General features: G+C 39.9%; 1 protein-coding gene across 1 annotated transcript in view; it reads right to left on the reverse strand.

Annotated features, from left to right (window-relative positions):
* Window positions 1-21,949, reverse strand: part of cdkal1 (CDK5 regulatory subunit associated protein 1-like 1) — a 303,497-nt gene that overhangs the window by 237,209 nt on the left and 44,339 nt on the right. The window contains exon 4 of the mRNA XM_034208587.1: window positions 8,136-8,220. Coding sequence (XP_034064478.1) covers window positions 8,136-8,220 — 85 coding nt within the window. The remainder of the gene's footprint in view (window positions 1-8,135; window positions 8,221-21,949) is intronic.

Below are 21,949 nucleotides of genomic sequence, written 5' to 3' on the forward strand. Positions count from 1 at the left end.
TTAGCTTCTTAGCCTGAGCTAGCTCTGTTTACTTCCAGTTCGGAGGCAGCGGGTCCCGCCTCGGCTCCGCCTCTTTGCCCTTATTTGGAGCAGGCGGGATTAGACTCTGACGTCACAGTCGAGCCGTTAGTGGCCGACTCCGCCTACTAAGGGCTTCTCGGCAACTCTGCAGAATCCTATGGGTGACGTCACGGACACTACGTCCATTTATATATACAGTCTATGGTTACAAAGCTAGTAGCAAGTTAACATTACATAGCTGATGCTGAGCTAAACATGTTTGCTAACCTGTTAAACCCCAAGGTTCTTTTATTTGGGGTTAAGTACATTGACAGAATAAGTGAGAAATGAATTTAACTTCTGTTAGACAGCTATCATACTGAATAAATATTTACTGTGAATGTATGCAAAAATGTATGGCATATGGCTGTCTAACAGACGTTAAATCCATTTCTCACTTATTCTGACAATGTACTTAACCCCAAATAAAATAACCCAATAAAAAGAGTTGTTAAATAATAGTTAAGTCACGTTGTAATATCAATAACTCATCTCTCTCTCGTTTTATTTTTCAGCTTTGCCAAAAGCCACTGTGTCAAGTGTCCTTCCTGGGTTGCCGTCCGGAGTTGTCCAATATGGCGGACCATCTCGCACATGCGCAGTACAGATCAGGCAGGGGTACGGATCGGGTAGTGACAAAGCCCATGGATGTATAATAAGAACGATCAAGCCCCCAGGAAGTGCGCCGGACTCAGATGAAAATATTCGTGGTGGCCAAACGGCGGTACTACACTTCCGTTTGGTTGCCAGACCCGGAAACACTTTTTCCCATTGACTTACATGGGGAAAGAGTGGTCTGTAAATCGTTGAATAATTTTTTTTAAACTAAAAAACTACCCAGTATGAACACTTGTATAGCCCTTATTAAAAACATTCATTCCTCAAGTTGTAAAAATGTGCTAATAACGTTATTCTGAGAGTTATTTCCCTCTGCATTATGAACGCGCATCTAACCCACAGGACCGCGCTGCCCGGCACGTTCATGTGATGTGACGTGTTCAGTACTACTATGGTTTTACCTTTACCCATGGATGCACAATAAGAACGGACCCATATCGCCTTACTGGATGCCCACGGAGCTGTAATAATGGATATATTGTAGTGCTGTAGCGACGCGTCGACTTCAAAATATCGTCGACGACATATTTCCGCGTCGACGCGTCGCCACCATAGACTGTATATATGGTCGCCACACACACGTGGGTCACCCAAAGCAACAAGCAGTTCGCAATCTCACTTCTAACACAATGGAGACTGAAACGGCTACCACCTCCTCCTCACAGGATTGCGCACGAAGCCCTCAAACGAAAACATCTCGCCCTAGGTCTTCAAAAGCATGGGAATATTTTAAAGTTAGTCCAAAACGCAAAGATATTTATATATTTATATCTCACTGAGACTGCTGCTTGACCGGAAGCAGCAGCTAGCTGTGGTGGCAACCATTAGCAGCTAGCATTTGCTCTCCGATTTTTACATAAAAATGGAATTATGGATTATAAATTCAATAATTTGTTTATACATAGACGTTAAAAACCTATCGATTAACCGATTCAGCCGCGTTTTTTCTCATTTTAATGCCATTGAACACGTATTTTGATCAGATTGACAGCTACGGCGGTGAGACGATCTCCCTAGAAGCTCTGTGAAGGTACGTGTTGTGATGACTGTATTTGCTTCCCCTGTCGCGAGTCCGGATCACTCAGTGATGATACTATGTACCTACATAATCTGTGGAGTCTTATCTTTAATCGGATATATTGTATGTGCAGCTACGATAAGTAATAAGGGTACTTTTATCTTGAGTTCTGTGCCAATGTCCGTTAGCATTTTTCGCTCAGGGGTAATTTAGATAGCATTTTAGTTTGCTTCTTATGAGACTTGTGTTTTCTGTTGGTAAACATGGTTTGTATCGTCAGTTAGCTGAGATTATTTCCGTTAATCTGGTATAACACATTAATAGATTCTTAAATATTAAGAACCCCTGAGACACAGTATTGTGAAAAAAAAATGTTTACATTACGTTTTTTTTACATTACGTTTTTTATGAATTGAACAACAGAAAAATAATCGTTCGATTAGTCGACTAATCGATCAAATAATCGCCCGATTAATCGTTTTCAAAATAATCGTTTCCCCCCAGCACTAATATATTGCACATGTTTGCTGTAATTCGTCATTTGTAAAATATTATACTACATGGGCTGTATGATGCAAATCTTGTATTAAATAAAGTTAATATTACCGACGTAGATTAACGTCCCTGTAGCTTCTTATTGCACTTGCAATATAACATTAAAGGAGTTGAACGTTGCTGTTTGCTATTACTATAATACCACGCAGGGATAAGCCAGAGTTTACAACCTTTGCGTGTGGGCACAACACATTTACCCAGATTAATTAGCTATACCATATTGTCACGCCCTGGCTCAAGGACGGACAAAGGAAGGAGACCACACATGATTCATCCAATTGAAGTGCATTTATTTAAAGAAACTAAATTAACTATGAAGTCAGTTAATCAGTAATGTGTGTAGTGTGTGGGTGTGTGAACATGCATCAGTATATAAAGAAAGGACAAACAAACCAAGGTCCAGTAGAGCCAAGCAACCCAAGAGGAGAGAAAGACTGACTGCTCAGGCACCCATACTTGTAGCTGAGCTGTCAACCCAAATCAGGTGTCAGCAATCTCTCCTGATTTGGGGGAGTGGCTAACCAGGGACCTGAGTCTAAGGCCTAGGGGCCGTCACAATATGATATCACTCGAGGAAATCGTCATACTTATACATATATTAATAAAGATACATGTGTCAAAGCTCTAATCAAATGAACAGTTGTATTAATTATACTTGTATATGTATATATATATATATATATATATATATATATGTATATAGCCTGTGTTGTATATTTATACACACAAATGAACAACCTTGTGTGTGTCAAATAACAAGTTGTATTGTAGTGTTTATTTTAGTGTTGTTTATTATGCGTAGCCTATCCACATTTTGATTTCAGAGCACAGGAGAATGTTGGGCACACCATAAAGCTCAACAGTGAAGCTGGCAATGCTGAACAAAACCATCACTAGATCGTGTTACATCAGCGTAATATAAAAGTACATAACGATTGATGTGTACGTACTAGGGCTGTGCATCTTCACTGGTCTCACGATTCGATTACGATTATCCTGTCAACGATTCGATTCAATTCGATATCCCGATGCATCCCAATGCATCCCGATTCATACCAATGCGTTGCATCCTCAATTTTCTATATTACTGCACATGGCTTATTTTTCATCAATGCATACATGCAGTAAATACATATGAACTCTCTTTTTATTATTTAGAAAGTGCTTCAGAAATCAATAACATAAATGTCTTGACATTCATTTATAAACCAAAATAAATGAATTGTATAGGTCTAGCCTCCCTATATCTGTGTGCGAAATTGTTCCATCCTCAAAAACAAAAAAATAATGCTTCTGCAGTCTAGCTGCAGCTTCTAGCAACGGTCTTCTGTTAAAAAAAGGACACTGAATGTCCTGAATGTGGCATCACACACAGGACTTGAGTCTGAACACATCAGACAACAGGAGTATTTACAATAGCATATACAAACAAAAATACTGCATGTGGGTGCACACTTACATTCTCTGTCTTACTGTTGCATACATCCCATGAATGTATGAGATTAAATTAGCTTCATTATATCTCAGTGATTAAGTGAATAATAAAGTTTCTATCGGGTCACTATCAGCCTGTCACTCATTATTTTCAGGGAGGGGGCGGGGTTTGGAGGAACGGAGGAGACGGTGATCGCGGAAGCTTTTTTCCTCCTGCCTTCACAAACTTTACACACGTATATCGTCTGAAAATTGCTAGAGGACATTCATACTTTGAAATCCAAGACTTAATTAAATCCACCAAAAACCTGACATGATTGTAACGCGATTATTTTTGAAAAACATAAATCCCTGTGCCGCAGCGACACGGAGTGATTCAGAGCGGGTCCTTCTGCTGTTGGTTCTGGACTGGTGGTGTTGGGTTGGTGGATAAAGCAGACTACTCCGTGTTTGGTGTTGCTGTGCCGCTGTCACGTCTGTTCCCTGATCTCTGCGTCACCGACCGATTTGATATTAAAGTGACAGAAAAAAAAACGTTATAGTAAAGCCGCGGCCGGAAAATCAGGAAGCAACGTTACTACGCTATAACCGATTATCTTCCGTCACTGCATCGAGACCGAATCGTCCACGTCCGCATCCCAATGCAACGTAGAAACGATTATTTTCAACACCCCTAGTACGTACACATAATTACTAATGGCTCGGACGTTACACTGGCTAGCCGCTAGCTGCTAACTGCCGCAGCCGCCTCGTTATTCGTTCATATCAAATCCATCATAACAATCCAGAACGTGCGGTGCTGTTACGTGTACGCAAATTGACGTGCTTGATGTGAAGATGTGAACGAGCCTTTTGGGAGGCGTGGTTAAAGTTGCGCATGCTCTATGAGTGCACATACGGGTACTTCTCAGGCATGCTGGGTAATCTGTGACGTTTCAATCTCTCAAAAGTTGGGCCATTTTGTCATCCATGCGCCAATGAGCAACTCTCATAGGAATGAATGAGGCCCCGCCTTCCACGCTGTATCCAGTTCTTATTATACATCCATGGAATAGATCTATAAAACGATAAGCAATGCGCCAGAATCAAGGGGAGACTTTCCGCATCCTTTAAAACTCTACGCACATTAGTTTCACCGAAATAAGTAAACGACTGTATTTGAGTGAGTTAAGGCATTAGTTTGCTTCATTAAAGGGTGTTAATGAATAAGTGTTCTCCAGTGCCTTTTGTCTGCTTTAAGGTATTATTAAGGTAGGGTTAATGTTGCTCTCAAAGTGCACCAGATAATGCTTTTAACTTCAAAATAAAATAATAAAATCTTCCCGGGGAGCATGCCCCCGGACCCCCCTAGAGGAGGCGACGACCCCCCTAAAGGATGTTCGGTCCACCCCCCCCACTTGTAAAAAATAGCACTTTACCCCTGCACCCCCCCCCCCCCCCAACAAATCCGGGGCTAAGCCCCGGATAAGCCCCGGATTTGTTGTATAAAAGACGTACAAAAGTGCATTTTGCATGATAGGTCCCCTTTAAACGATATTAATAAATACTCAATTAGCGTTAAATATATCCACTTATGATATGTTGAGACACAAGTCTAAAAAGTCTAGATCTTTGCTACATGTAGTTCCTCTAATGACCCCTAGAGACAGGCTCAGGTGGATTAGCTGGATTTCACATTACCATAAACCAGTGATTTTCAACCACTGTGCTGTGAAAGATCGTCAGGTGTGCCGTGGGAAGGGTTACATAAAATATGATTTAGTTGCTGCAAAATAAATCCAACAGTGCAATGGACCCAAGCTAGCTTAAAGTGGACCTATCATGCTATATTTGAATAATATATTGTAGGGCCATACCTATATAAAACATGCCTTCGAAAAAAAAAATCAAAATACCAAACAGATCATGCATTTTAGCCATGCCTCATTTCGCTCTATTTGCTCTTTTTTAGCCCTGTTTTTTGCAAGGGCTGAATCTGTGAGAAGTCTTCTTCGCTGCTTTTGTGGCAGACTACAGCGCCACCTACAGGCCTGGCATATGTACTACAGTGTCTCCAGCGCTTTCTAACGGCAATGGCCGTTGTCACTACCTGATCCGTCCCCCTGCCCGATCGGTACTGCGCATGTGCCAGATGGTCCGCCATATTGGACAACTCCGGACGGCAACCCAAGATGGACACTTGACACAGTGGCTTTTAGCAAAGCTCAAAAAGAAAACGAGAGAGAGAGAGAGAGAGAGAGAGAGAGAGAGAGAGAGAGAGAGAGAGAGAGAGAGAGAGAGAGAGAGAGAGAGAGAGAGAGAGAGAGAGAGAGAGAGAGAGAGAGAGAGAGAGAGAGAGAGAGAGATGAGTTATTGTTATTACAACGTGACTTCACTATTATTTAACAACTCTTTTTATTGGGTTATTTTATTTGGGGTTAAGTACATTGTCAGAATAATTGAGTAATTAATTTAACTTCTGTTAGACAGCCATATGCCATACATTTTTGCATACATTCACAGTAAATATTTATTCAGTATGATAGCTGTCTAACAGAAGTTAAATCCATTTCTCACTTATTCTGACAATGTACTTAACCCCAAATAAAAGAACCCAATAAAAAGAGTTGTTAAATAATAGTGAAGTCACGTTGTAATAACAATAACTCATCTCTCTCTCTCTCGAGTTTTCTTTTTGAGCTTTGCTAAAAGCCACTGTGTCAAGTGTCCATCTTGGGTTGCCGTCCGGAGTTGTCCAATATGGCGGACCATCTCGCACATGCGCAGTACCGATCGGGCAGGGGTACGGATCGGGTAGTGACAGCTGTGGCTGTCTCCTTCTGATAGGTGGAGAGTAGCCCATATAGGCGGAGCTCCTCGTTTCTGACGTCAGAGATATTTAAAATCTGGATCAGTCTGTATCAGATCCGTTGCAGCCCCGTTTTTAGGGATTTGGGTATGGAGGAAAAGAGAGAGGGTTGTGTTTTCTGACATTTGGTGAGTTCCCTGACACACCGGGGACAAATATTTATGTATAAAAGACGTACAAAAGTGCATTTTGCATGATAGGTCCCCTTTAAAAACGTAAATTCCAAACAAAACACCTGTCACTTCAAAACTAAAACATAGACTATTTAGTTTGCCTGCGAGAAACGGGAAACTTTTAGGAGAAAAACCACAAAGAGAGGGCTCTCAAAGCTAACTACTTATATTAGGAGCTGAACTCGCAGCCAAATTGAGAGACTTGTCATTAAATGATCATTACATATATGCTGTATTAGGCTACAATGTGTCATTTAGTAACATTTTGGTTGTTAGTTTTCCTAAAAAAGGTTGAAAAACACTGTTCTAACCCATGTTATTTAAAACTTTACAGTAAAATTACTTTTAAAGATGTATCCGATAATAGTGACTACATTGAAAAGTTATTAAGATCACAAGATAGAATAATGATGATATCATCTGCTTTCAGTCTGTAATGAGCTGAATGAGAAGTGAATCTAAGAACTGTTTTCAATAGTAAATTCATGATTTAGTCAACCCAGTGACTCCGTTCTCTCTCCCTCCCACAAATACACACACATGCCAGGTGTGTGTGCCCCTGATGGATTTATATTAATCAAAATGCAAAACCGTTTCCATCTTAATTTCCTGTGTTTATGCAAATATGTCTTTCTCCCTCTTACTCGCCCTCCCGTGTGTGTGTGTGTGTGTGTGTGTGTGTGTGTGTGTGTGTGTGTGTGTGTGTGTGTGTGTGTGTGTGTGTGTGTGTGTGTGTGTGTGTGTGTGTGTGTGTGTGTGTGTGTGTACGTGTGTAGTGTGTACGTGTGTACGTGTGTACGTGTGTACGTGTGTACGTGTGTGTGTGTGTGTGTGTGTGTGTGTGTACCTGCGTGCGTGTAACAGTGAGTAGGTGGAAACTGACATTGAGCAACACGCTGAAAACATGGACTGTAACACACAAACAAAAAGACAAGCACATGTTGTGCATGAGAAAAGTATCAAATGTTTTTCTCTTAGCTGTACTTGGTGTTGTGGTGAGGAAAAGCAAAATACATTCTAGAACCTAAATCACTTTACTCTATTTTAATCGTATGTGTGTATCTCTATATTTGTTGATGGGTGAAGCTGTTATAATTTGAGCAGGCTTTTTGCAGTGTGCAAAATAATATTGTATTATTCTGACTAAATCATTTAATCTCATACAAAACTTGGAATGACTTGGAATCTACTCAAACATATAGCAACTTAATATAACTTGTGGTCTTAAAGGGGAAGCTAAAAGCAAAATGGAAAAGCTACATCTAGATAATTCAGATTTGTTGTTTGTTTTCTTATCTACTGCTTCTCATTGAACAAGCCAATCAAACTAGCCCTTACGAATATCTTTTACCAAATTAACCGTTTTCTACTGCCAAGATCAAATAGAAAATAGGAGATAGTGTTTGTTCGGAAAATGTTTTGTCATTACTTGATTGAGTTCCTGAAGTGGTCCTCTGCTGGGTTTTTCACGGTACAGCTGTTGAGCACCCACAGGTCTGCGTCAGTTGGGTCATCTGTAGAAAGAGAGAAAGTACATTTTTATTTTTCATGACAATCACTAGAATACTAAGATTATACCAATGAAAAATGACACAGAATAAATTGTACAACAATGGATTCAACAAAGCATAGGGAAACCGAAAAAAAAGGTAAAAATAATGAATTGGTTTCTGGCATAGTTCCTGTGTGAAGAATGCAGTGGGTCATTATTATGTCCTCAAAATGTCACACCAAAATGTTCTCACGTATCGGTCGTTTAAACAAGACTCTAAACTGTAAACGAAATTAACCTCTCTTTCAAAAGAACAACACTGTCTCCTTCACACATGATAATATCAAAACAATACTGTCTTCATTCCATGTACGTAAATGAAGCCATGTTTCGGAGTGGTAGATATAGGCAACATTTTAAGGTTACATTAAATGTTTATGTGTGTTAACTAGACTTTGTTTGTTGTGGCACTTTAATTTATTTCCCTATGCCTTGACTCAAATAATATTTTATATTTTGTACTTTACTTCTTTTAATTATAGCTAATATTATAGCACCAACAGCTGTTTATCAATGTGCTGTCTTAATAAAGTTGTGAAAGTTAACAGTTGTTTTCATTAGTATAGAAAAACATGCAAGATTAAGATTGAACTTTATTGATTCCCCTTGGGGTAAATTCAATTTTCCACTGTTTAAACATCATTTAATACACACACAGTACAAATACACATGCATTTAGAGAGGTGCCAGGGTGAATAGGCGCCAGTTGGGGGTCCGGTGCCTTGCTCAAGGCAAACTACGTGATTTTGTTTTTTTCGATCTGGACTTGAACTGGCAACCCTTTGGTTCCAAGGCCAAGTACCTAGACTGAGATACTTTGGCTGCTGTTCGACATGTCTTTTATAAAACAGGGTGTGCATGCTGGATAATAACATGTATATCAATAGGCTGTGACCTTGGTGAATTTGCATGGGACCCCACCAACGGGTCAGAAGTTAGTAATAACTAAAAAATATCATTACAAAATGCCTATTTTTGACCTTTTGACCAGTTACTTAAACTAAAAAGGTCATTTACACATACGTTCAATCGACCACACACACACAGCTGTGTGATGTTAAGCCCGCCTGCAGCTCCAGACGATGGTGGCAGGCTTTGCATGGCACTGCGAGAAAAGCCGTCACACACAGACAGATAATCCCACCATCGCCATGCCATACCCCCGTATGGCATGGCGATGGTGGGGAGGTAGAAGCCTGCTCCTTTACGCCACACTGAACCAGATATTTCACTTCCCTGCTGCAGTCAAGCATACACACACCCCACTCACACTGTATTTCCTATAGTTAGCGTGATACACACCAGCACTGTAACACACACACAGCAGGTCCCAGGATGCGGAGAAAGGGGAATTTATTAACCACACCTTGCCTTAGGTAAATTGTTCTTCTCGATACACAAGTCTTTAAAAATAGTATACACATACCTACACACACACAAACACACACACACAGTTTTCAGACCAATTACATTTATGATATTTTTGACTGAACCATAAACATCTTAAGGCCCTGACACACCAAACTGACACCAAAGAATACGTCCCGACGGACTCGACTGTTGTATCGCCTCACGTCTCCTGCGTCTTGGCCAGAAAGTCGCACTGGAACACACCGCAAAGACTTCAGCCAAGTAGCAAGTACGCACTGCGCATGCGTGAGTGGCAATAACTCTGTGTATTCGTCCTTCAAAAGAGGCAACCGGAAGACAGACTGCGTGATGTATACAAACAACAAATAGTGTGCGTTCCATTTTCACTCTCGTCCATCACAGACTGTTTCACATAACGACTTATAATCGAAAACATGTTTAGCACGGTACTGGCGGTATCAGCCTTTGAAAAATAATAGCCGTCTGTGTGTGTGACTTCTTAATCGTTTGTTTGCGTACCTCACTTCCGTTTTGCTTCTCATGCACTGATTCGCTAAGCTGAACAGCCAATCAGAGTGATTTATTTTGCCGGCAGCGGAGGCTGACAGCACGGCCGAAAAGACACGACGGTGCGGGACACATCAATCTGAGTAGGGCGACAGGACGCTCATCGACGGCCAGACATCTATCGACAGCCGAAATCGGCTTGGTGTGTCAGGACCTTTAGTAGCACATTCAGAATAATGCGTGTTAAAAAACATAAGGACATTAATGATCTATTGCAGTGTGAAAGTTGACCACTTGGAAAATAATGTGGGTGTCTGTAAGTTTGAATAGTTGGAATTATTAGACTTTCTATTAGACTTTAGAAGAGTGGTGGACTCGAGTGACTCAGACTCGAGACCTGGTGACTTGACTACAACACTGCTTTGAGGTGAGTTTGCATGATTCAGTGCATGACATTAAGGATTTTGGGAGATGGCCCTGTGGGCCATCTAAGCTAATTTACAGATGGCCCTGAGCCCAATAGAGATTGCCCTGAAAAATGCACGCGGACAAAATGACGCACGAAGGGTTTGGGGGGCCTCCCCATAGAACATTTAGATTTTTGCAAGTCTTAGATGCTTACACTTAATGAAACACTTAAGTTGTTGGTCAAGACACTTTCCATCTGATGAAGGCAAATGCCTTCCCAGATGTAAAAAAGTAGAAAACATTACATTCAGTTATTAATGCCAAAACAAACATTATTTACACTATTATGGCCCCTATTAAAAATGTTTGTAATGTTATCTACTGTAAGTTGGTCGAACGAATGCCTCCTCATCCGGAAGCTGACCGAGCAGACCCGAGCAGCAGTCGAGAGGAGCCGAGCGCATCCGCCAAGCACACAAAATGGCGACGTCAGAGTTCCCGTTAGCCGGAAAATCTAAATCTCTTCGGTCAAAATGTCCGGTCAAAATGTCCGGTCAAAATAATTTCCCTTTAGCGCAATACCGCTTCAGTTGAGCCACTTATGTGACAGACAAAAGAGTATGTGACAGACAAGAATAGTCAACTCTAATGTCTAACACTTAATGTGGAGAAAGAGATGTCCTGTATGGGTTGATTGTGCGTTGATCTGTTGGTAATGCTTCGGGGTTCCGGTGGGCATGTAAACAAATGCATAATGCTGCGCTATACTTTGTGGCCTCACCCGGTTGCATAGCGACACTTATTGTTTAGGTGTCTTTTAATAAGCAGGTAGTCATATCATTAGCTAGAACTAGCTGGATCTGATCGATATGGACATAAACGCGAGTGAAGTCTAATCTGACGGGAAAGAGAGATCAGCTGCTGCTGACGAGTCGACACGCAGCTCTGCATGATCACATGCAGCGGTGAGCGGACAAAACACACACTTCAGGTTAGAATATCACACGTAGCTATTTTACCTCTCAAACTACCTGAACTAGTTATAGATATGTTTAGTTTTACTGTCGGGTCACTCATTACTGGATCCGCGAGCTGCATGATACTGGCATAATAGATTGCCCGATCGGGCAACCAGCAGGTGAGGCTTCATTGCCCGAGCTAAATACTAGATGGCCCCGCCCGGGCCATCGGGCAGTCGTTAATGTCGAGCCCTGATGATTTGATGAAGTCTCATAATAACTGTAGCACAGCTGCAGGTCTTGTAAAAGCACTAGAATGAATTGAGTCACACTGGTAGGACATGACTCATGTGTTTGTTTTGGGTTTGTTTGTTTGGGCCTTTGTGTTTTGCGGGGAGTCATCCTTTCTTCTGGGGGGACGTGACAGTAAGAGAAAGAGACAAGACAAGTAGAGAATAAGTTCAGCTGGCAGAGGGTGCCCAGTATGCCTACCTTTATTTGTATAGGCAAGCACTACATACACACAGGCGCACATACTAGTGGGAGGGGTCACAGCTGTGTGGTTGCTGTCTCCTCTCTGTCCCCAGGGAGGCTTTCCAGACCAACAACAACAAGCACTCCATCAATTTAATACACACACACACACACACCATCTGCAAAACAATCCTATTTACAGAGTCAGCACAACTTACAAGTACATAGCTACAAACTATAAAGACAAATAACTACAGAAAACAGTTAAACCAAAAGGAGCTGGTTTATAATTATAAGGTTTTGCTGAGGTGTGATGGAAGCCCAGGGTGCTTTGATAGCGGCCTTCAGCTCGTCTGCATTGTTGGGTCTCGTGTCTCTCATCTTCCTCTTGACAATAAGGTCAGGCGAGTTTGCTGGCCAATCAAGCGCAGTAATTCAATGGTCACTAAACCAGGTCTTAGTACTTTTGGCAGTGTGGCCAACCAAGTACTGAGTGCATACACATGAACATACTTTTCAGAAGGCCAACATATCTGTATTAAAAATATTTTTTTGTATTGGTCTGATGTAATATTATAATTTTCTGAGATACTGATTTCTGTGTTTTCATTAGCTGTAAGCCGTAATCATCAAGATTAAAAACAAATAAAGCCTTGGAATATTTCACTTTGTGTGTAATGAATCCATATAATATGAGTTTCACTTTTTGAATTGAATTAATGAAATAAATAAACTTTTCCACGATATTCTAATTTATTGAGATGCACCTGTGTATTTATTTATATATATATATATATATATATATATATATATATATATATATATATATTAGGGCTGTCAAAGGAAAAAAAAATTAACGCCACTAATTATTTTAACGCGATTAACGCATGTGTATTTTTTGTCCTCGGCCGCCCCGTAGTTTCAGAGCGCATCGAGTTTAAAATACCATCTACAAGCTGATGCTGACAGCCCCGCTCCTGCCGCCCGCTTGTGGCAGACCACACTTCCACGCTCACCGGCAGGCACCGACTGGCTATTGGGAGGACCGGGAGGGTGTGTGTATGTGTGGCTCGAGCGAGCGAGAGAGAGACCTTACGTGCATTGTTGTTGTTAGCATCTGGTGCTAGCTAGCTGCGCTAACGGATATAAGGAGCTGCTTAAATGAAAACAGAGGAGCGACATTTCGCCGACAACTGCGCCGAGCACTTGACTTTATGCAGGAAGCCAGACAGTGGGACATTGTACGAGAAGTCAGCACACTCAGCACGGATAGTGCAACATGATTGCAGCGTCCAGGCAGCTCCCGTTCGAGCATATGCCTTGAGTTGCACATAGCTCCAACGATCCATCTCACACACACACACACACCATTTTTATTGTATTAGGTTCCAGGTTGAATTGAGGCGAATATTTGTAATGTTCAGAGGTTGTTGTGTTTAATATTCATGAGAATATTTGTCATTGTTCAAATGATAATAAACGTTAGCATAAAGCATATTTGTCCACTCATATGTTGATAAGAGTATTAAAAACTTGAAAAATATTCCTCTAAGGTACATTTAAAACAGATCAAACATGTGCGATTAATTTGCGATTAATCGCGATTAACTATGGACAATCATGCGATTAATCGCGATTAAATATTTTAATCGACTGACAGCCCTAATATATATATATATATATAAATGCAGCAACCGACAACTATTTATATATGAATACACAGATTAAATAACGTGAGTAAATAAATGTTAAAGTACCTGATACCTTTTCGGACGTGTAATTAGCTAAAGTTTTTTTTTATTTTATTTTTTTTTTTTTTTATTGTTATCAGACTACAGATTATTCAATTATTATTTAAATATTTCGTTTTGTTATTGCATTCATTTGTATAGTACTGTATCATGTCTGTATCATCTTTTGTTTCATTTGTATTTTCTTTGGTTTTACATGCTCGAAAAAAATAAATAAATAAATACTTTGGTAATTTATCAGTAGTTTGAGCATTATATAAAATAGTGATCCCATAAATAGGGGGAGTCTCCACTTTAACTGTGCTGGCCCATGACACGTGTTATACAACTAGCTAGCTCTTGTTCACATGATTTCCAAATCCTTGTTTTCCTCACTGAAGCAAGGCAGCCATGGACTCTGTCCAAATGCTCATACTAATGACTAATTGTCTGGTATTTGTGTCTTTTAACCTCATTGGCCCTTTCAGTTAAAAGGGACAATGGCAGCAGCTGTTCTTGATCCAGCATGAGATCAGCATAGAAGATACACACTGTATCATGCAAGTAAAGCAGTCTCTCCACAGACAGGGGGTAAGGGTTGATTTAATTAAACTTCAGTATGAGAAAATGGAAAGATCTGTTGCCGTTCACACTGGTGGCAAACGCACACCACAGACTGTTGTCTCTACTACTGCCAGTGAGTTTCACAAACACAATGTACAAGAGAAAAGCCAAGGTCAACAACTCAAAGGTTTCAGCTTGTTTAAAAGGTATGTGTTTTAAAGCATTTCTAACTCTTTTCAATTTACAGTCTCATCCCTGGGGGCTACAGCTGTGGTACAGGCCTTCTGTGGACCATCATGTTTGTTTAAAATTGCTACAATTGTCGGGTAAAAGCAAAGAGAAATTTGAGCCAATGAGGGAGGTGAGTGTTTTTTGTGGAACCCTAACCCTATCTAAACAGTTGCCACCACAAACTACTGCATGGAGACAGTATTATTCCTCCATGAAAATCATTTAGCAAAATAAAACCACAGTTTACAGACTGCACTGACGATGGCTGTCACACTCTTGGTTTCAGCAGTTTATGAGTGACCTTTTATCTTATGTATCAAGCAACAACTGCTAGACTCCATTTTCAAAAAAGATTGCATTGTCCTAGATCATAAAAAACAACTCTTGTGACATCAGTGGTAATAATGTTCTTAACAATGACTCTGAATATAGAAGATACACAATTGTGCTTTACTAAAAGCCAGATATGTTTACATGTTGAAAGAATATTGTTCAATTTAGTCCTGAATAAAAACGTATGCATAAGGCAGTGGAAAATGAAGCAGTTAAAAGTACGGCCTTCAGCCACACAGAAGATGTATTTTGAGTCTTGGGTAGATATCCTTTTAGGGATATGTTAAGTTAATAATTTATTGGCTCCACAGTTTGTGTTTTTCCATCAGTGTGGGGAAGTAGCCTGGGGTAACCTTTAATGACTCAGCATTTACGTGCACAGAAATATCTACAACAGAAAGGAATGCAGCTATTGGGAAATCTCTGGGAAATGAAATTTGCATAAGATTTGCATAGGTATGGCGATGCAGCCAATGGCAGGGGAAGGGATTTGGTTATTTTTGCAAAGCATGGCCATCAGGCAATTATGTGAGAAGTTGTTAGAACAGAATGTGCACAAAAACTGTTGACTAATCTTTTATCTGACGAAGAACAGGTCCGGAGGGTTGGACAAGCATCCTGGAGAAGGGTGTGTGTGTGTATGTGTATATGTGTGTGCGTGTGCGTGTGCGTGTGCGTGTGTGTTAGGGCTTGGGGGGGGGGCGTAGTAATCAGCAGCGAACCGCTTCAACACGTGTATTTCGGTTTTATTCACGGCATCATTTTTGTTATTCTACAGTATTGTTGTTTTATAGTTATTTGTTAATATAATCCAATTTGTGTTCTTTGAAATTGAAAAGGATATTGCATTGTGTGTGTTACTTTCCTTGCAGTTGTATATGTCTTAAGCTTTCTATTTTGTATGGACATGCTTTTATTTTGAAGGAGAGTTAGCGCTGTTGACAGGAAGTTGTTGTTGCTATGGAAACAACGTGACGGAGATTAACGGAGAAAAGTGATCTACTACATATAAAGACGGAGAAAGTAAACGATAATGTTTATGGTTAAGTGTTAGCACCCACCGAAGAGGCACAAGCTCGGTCAGTGTATGTTTTGGTCATTGGATTTTCTTTTCACAAATGGATATTCAAAACAAAAAACTACTGGATTTTTGATTTTCGTTTTAAAATTGAAAAACCAAAATTGAAATGCAAGGCATTTTTCTTTATCATGGTCAAAAAGTGATTACTAAACTTAAAAAACGGGATGATTTTCATTTTCTACTTCTCAAAACAAAAAATAAAATCACTAGAAAACAGAAACAAAAAAAAACCCAGTTTTTTCATATTCTGCTACCGGAAGTTGTCTTTCAAAATAAGAGCGCCGATGAGGACGGTCAATCTACGGTCCATTTGTTTTCACAATGAAAACAGCCAAGACACATATTGAGCCCAGAAAATGAATATTATTAAGGGATGTAAATATAATAGGCCTATGTCTAAACCTAATGACCGTCCTCATCTGCGCTCTTATTTTAAAAGACAACTTCCGGTAGCAGAATATGAAAAAACGGGGGGGTTTTTTGTTTCTGTTTTCTAGTGATTTTATTTTTTGTTTTGAGAAGTAGAAAATGAAAATCATCCCGTTTTTAAAGTTTAGTAAATCCCTTTTTGACCATGATAAAGAAAAACGCCTTGTATTTCAATTTTGGTTTTTCAATTTTAAGACGAAAATCAAATATCCTGTCGTTTTTTGATTTTGAATATCCATTTGTGAAAAGAAAATCATACACATACATACACTGACCAAGCTCTTACGTTGATATTAGAGTTTTCAATAAATTAAATGTGGCAGCCGCAGTGCAAACGAATATCCGAATAACGAAATTGAAACCCGAATAGTACTCCAACAAACGACTATTCGGATACAGCCCTAGTGTGTGTGCGTGCGTGCATGTGTGCGTGTGTGTGTGTCCTGCAAACTGTCTGGAATTTATAGCTTTCAAGGGAGTGTGAAGATGAGGCTGGGAACATTCTGCATGAGGGTAAAACAAAAAAATTATGACTTGAGTGAGGGATGGGTATCGAGAACCGGTACTTAATTGATACCGATACGTGATTGGTCGGTATCGAAATACCGATTAGCTGGATAAATGGCGAGCGGTATTTGTGTAATATTACGGTTATTGAGAAAGCAAATTATTTGCTGAAGTTTAGTCTCTTTATTCACTGAATATTGATCAATTAGAAGCAGCATTGAAGGAGCTCAAACCATTTAATAAGGTTGAGTTTTATAATAGCAGTTCATCATGTATATCTCTGATTATCTTAAATTGTAGTTGTTTTGGTAGCACTAGTAGTACATTTGCACTGGATGCACCTTTACCTCCAGTTTCTCTGATAGACCCTCAGTGACATCAGTGTAATAATGACACTATTTCACGCAATCTGCAGGCCACAGATGAAAAGCCCGTTTTATATGTTATCCAATAAAGGAAATATATTCCATTTGACCACAACAGCTGACCCCAAAATAAATGGTTTTTTCTGTGTATGTTCAAGAGTTTCTCCAATAAGGAATTCCACCAACTGTTGACCCCACTGTACACAAAAGGAAAATTACCTCTACCTGTGTGTGTGCGTGTGCGTGTGTGTGTGTGTGTGTGTGTGTGTGTGTGTGTGTGTGTGTGTGTATCAGAGTGCATTCTTAGCAACAAAAAATCCAACAACTATCCCAATTGACTAAATCTAATCTATGAGGTTTACTTCAGTGTGTGTCTTTGTGTGAGTGTGTGATATTCACCCTAAATTCACCCCGCAACCAAATCATACAGGAGGGACTGGGATATTGAAGAGGCAACACCTGGGGTCAGTGTGTGTGTGTGTGTTTGTGTAACAATAAACACAAGGTCGTACATAACACATTTCAATCACACTACTCCCTAAGGAGATGAGGAGAAAGGGTTATGGGAGCAGGTGCATGCATCAAATAAGTATAGATGGAAAGAGGGACAAAAGAAAGAAAGAGTGAGAGCGAGGATCAGATGGCCGCTTGTGTACATAAGAGAGAGTAAAAAAAGGATTAAAGCAATGCCTAAGAAAGTGAGTCATTGAAGAGGGTCATCCTGAGAGGGGGATAAAAAGAGAACAAATTGTGTGAAGGAGAGGCAGGTGAGGACCAAAATGGGATTAAAGGATGACCAACATTGTGAGCAAAAATGAGTGTATGGAGAAATGGAGACAGAGACAAAAAGATCTGTGGAAAAAAGAAAGAAAACCGAGTGGTGGAGATGAAAGTGAGAAACAGAGCAGATAAAGAGGGAGGACGGGGAGGAAGCAGCTAGAAAGAGAGAAGTGTGAGTGTACTCTGCTCTGCCCCAAATCACAACAGTTGTTCAGGAAAAAAATCATACATTTTAGTAAACTTGCCAGTTGAGATGGTTTACCTTTAAAAATGTATGAATATTTATTTTCACAAATGCTAGAATATGATGTATTGTGCTGTATTTGCACATTATGTTGGTTTACCCATCAACCCACAGGTATGTGCAGCCCCCCCACAGAGAATGAGAGAGGAGGCTCAGCTGCAGGGTCAGAAAGCAGAGAAACACACAAACAATAACAGACCAAATGGGAATAAAGCAATTTCCCAGAAGTCCCTATCCAGTGTATGCAGATGTGGCCATTTGCAAATGTGAACCGTCTACTGTAAAATCTGCTCAGTTGTTGGTCTGTAATAGACAAAACAACTTCTTCACTATCTGGTCTCCTCAATGTGTATTATTTAAACTATGATATTTATTTATTGGCTGTAAAGAAGGTATTACAAAACTGCAACATGTCAAAGAAATGTTTGTGAATATAAAGCAAATGTAGTGAATATGGAGTATCTGGATACTGGAGTCTTTGTGTTGTATTTTGCTCCTTTCATCACTTTAAAAGCCTATCTTTTTACAGCTATGGATACAGATATGTTATACCTGTTTATAATGCAGGGAATGTGGATTGATCATAATCAATAATGTAGATAGGAAGTGATATCAAGTGTGGACAGCCAAGGTAAATGTAGAATATGTGTGATGGTTTTCATACCTGAACCATTGAGTTTGTCCTTATCAATTGTGACACTTACATGACCAAAGAAGAACAGGTGCTATCTGTTATGGAAATAATTATCATAAGACGCCAATTTGTAACATACAGGACAAACCTCGATGTCTGTTTACCTTCTTTAAGGACACAGGCGGCTTAGCCAATAATGTTATTGTTCCCATTCTGTGACCGGTCAATACTGGGATACAGATGGTCTGTGTTGTGGGTACACTGGGACACTTCCTTCTCTGTATTTGTGGACTCCAAGGTAAAATCTTCGAGGTCATAAGTGTCCGAAGCAAGTAGCTCTGTGTTCCCACACTGTTTAGGCTATCTTCTCAAATATGTTGTTTACTCTCTGCGAAACCAGTTAGATGGGCTGGCAAGAGAGAGGCTCTCCAGAATTGACGTGGCAACTCTACCGTGGAGTCAGAACCTCTGACTCTTGGATTTGTGATGTGAATACTCTGGTACCAACTCCAAATAAATCACAGTGGTTTGACATCAAAGCTCCGACTCTTCCCGTGTCTCCTTCCTGAGTCGGTGACTCCACTGCATGCTACACAGAAGTTTCCTCTACACTATCGATTCAAGAAGGAATTCAAGCAGCAGTAGCCAAGTCGGTGAAAGGAAAAAAATAGCTGTTTTCCAAGGGCTTCAATGCTTGATAAAGGGGAACTGGTGTATTCATCTTTGACTCTAGTGGTATATTTGTGTTTACAAAGAAAACAACAATGTTCCTTATGGTATCTAAACTCATAGGTGGCACGGTGAAGAAGTGGTTAGCATCATCACCTCACAAGACAGGTTAGGCACCACTTGCTAGCTGTGGTCTCCCTGTGTGAAATGTGTGTGTTCTCCCTGTCTTTGCAAATGTGGCATGCATGTTATATGAATTGGAGACATGTGGTTGTAAATGTGAGTATGTGTTTGTTCTTGTTTATTTATAACTGCTAGCCAAATGTCAGTTTAGAGTAGTGACCCTAGTAAGGGGGTTCATCTGTGATCAAATCTCACTAAAGAAAGAGAATAATGATGAGGGTGCGCAAATATGATCACATCACCCCCATCCTTAAAGCACTACACTGGCTACCCGTGGAACTGAGGATCGAATTCAAGATCTCCGTCCTCACCCACCAGTGTGTCCATGGAACTGCCCCTCCCTATCTCAAGGAACTCCTCACCCCCCATACCTCCTTGCGGACCACCCGCTCCAGCAACTCCAACTTCCTCAAACCCCCCAGGACTAAACTCCGTACTATGGGAGACCGGGCCTTCTGCTCGGCTGCTCCCAGTCTGTGGAATGCTCTCCCCGACCAAATGAGAGCACCACAGACCGTGGAGGCTTTTAAAAAAGGCCTCAAAACCCATCTCTTCAAAAGAGCCTTTGCCTAGACCTTTTTATCACCCTTTATTTATTTTTTATTGCTTTTTATTAATTCTACCGTGTTGTGTAATGTTTATTTATACTGTTCATGCTCACTACTTGTAGCACTTCGGGATTTTAAATCAAATATGAAGTGCTTTATAAATGGAACCCATTATTATTATTATTATTATTATATTTTACTGCTACTTTGAGCTGCATGCCACACAAAGTTAGATTTATCCACAACTCGCTCAATATTAAATCAAGAAGCAATGCTATAATAATATACACTTAATTATGTAGAGTAGTAAAGCAAGACACAGCACAGGATAGAATAACACGAAAATGTACTCTATGTCTTTTCTTTCCAATAAAAGCATGTGTTCCTAGAATTTGAATATTGGCGTGCAGAAAGGATCTCAAAAGGCGGAGTAATATGTAGGATTAAATTATCTAAAAGTAGGGCAGACAGTTGGATTGACAGAGTCAACTGAGGACAGAAGGGCATTTTTTCACCAAGATTTCAAAAAATAAGTTTCCAAAGATTTAACCTGTAGGGAGTAAAGATGTTTTTTAGAGTTCTCTCAAATAACAGTTCTTTACTGGAAACCAGACAGTGTAAACATGTAAGCCACAGAGGGAGGTTAGAAGGGATAGGTGAAATACTCATAGCGTAGTTAAGCTACTAGCAGCATTCACATAACTGGTATTTTATCACAACATTCTAAAACTACCATCTTTCTTTTACTCCATCCATCTCATTTATCTTTAATCTATTATATTCTCCTTTTCATTTTCCCCATACCGTTACTCTATATTGTACCCCCTCTCCCATCTTTTTTAACCACATATAACATCCACTCACTTTAACTACTTTCTCCAGTTTCCTCTTGTTATTAGCAACAAATAAACTAGATGTCACCACTTTCTTGTCTTTCCCAAATATCAAACATTTCTTATTCTCCTTTACTTCTTTCCTCAGACCTTTCTGCTTTTCATTATTCCCACTCTATTTAAAAATAAGTGTCCTCAGTTGGTGAACATCTTATTGATCGATGAGGCCTATAGAAGGATCAACAACAAGGAAGTTGTGTTTTTCCTTTTAAAAAAACGTTCATACATTTAAGAAGAGCTGTGTTTGCAGCATACCTTTTAGACGTGAAAGTGACTACAATTAGCTTGACTGTTTATTTACAAAGACAACAACCTTTCTACTTGTAATGCACTCAAAAGGTATCAAAATGAAAGCACTTGCTATAAAATTAAATAAAATATGTTATTATAAAAATGATTACAGTATATCATACGTACATTTTAACTTCTGTACTGCATTAAGGCTCCATGTGAAAAAAACTGGTAATTTACAAAGGCTAACAGTAACACATTTCTCTCAGAATTTGGCACTGTGATCTAAATATTTAAAGACTTGTGTTGATGTGATTGCAATCTAAAATGAAACAGCAACCTTGCTTTCTAGCACTATGGAGCTCCCATGGTGATTACTCTGCAAACAGATTTGTTTTCTTGCTGCCAGGAGAGTGCTTAGACATTCTAGTCCTCACTGATCCAGCATCCTGCTTGGGTATTTCTGGGAGTTCATGGAAGTTCACTGCAGTCAGATCGTGTATATTTATGTAGGAAAGAAACTCTGGAGACTCTTTGCAGTATAAAGCTT

This window comes from Gymnodraco acuticeps, unplaced genomic scaffold, assembly GCF_902827175.1.
Source record: "Gymnodraco acuticeps unplaced genomic scaffold, fGymAcu1.1, whole genome shotgun sequence".
Taxonomy (NCBI): Eukaryota; Metazoa; Chordata; class Actinopteri; order Perciformes; family Bathydraconidae; genus Gymnodraco; species Gymnodraco acuticeps.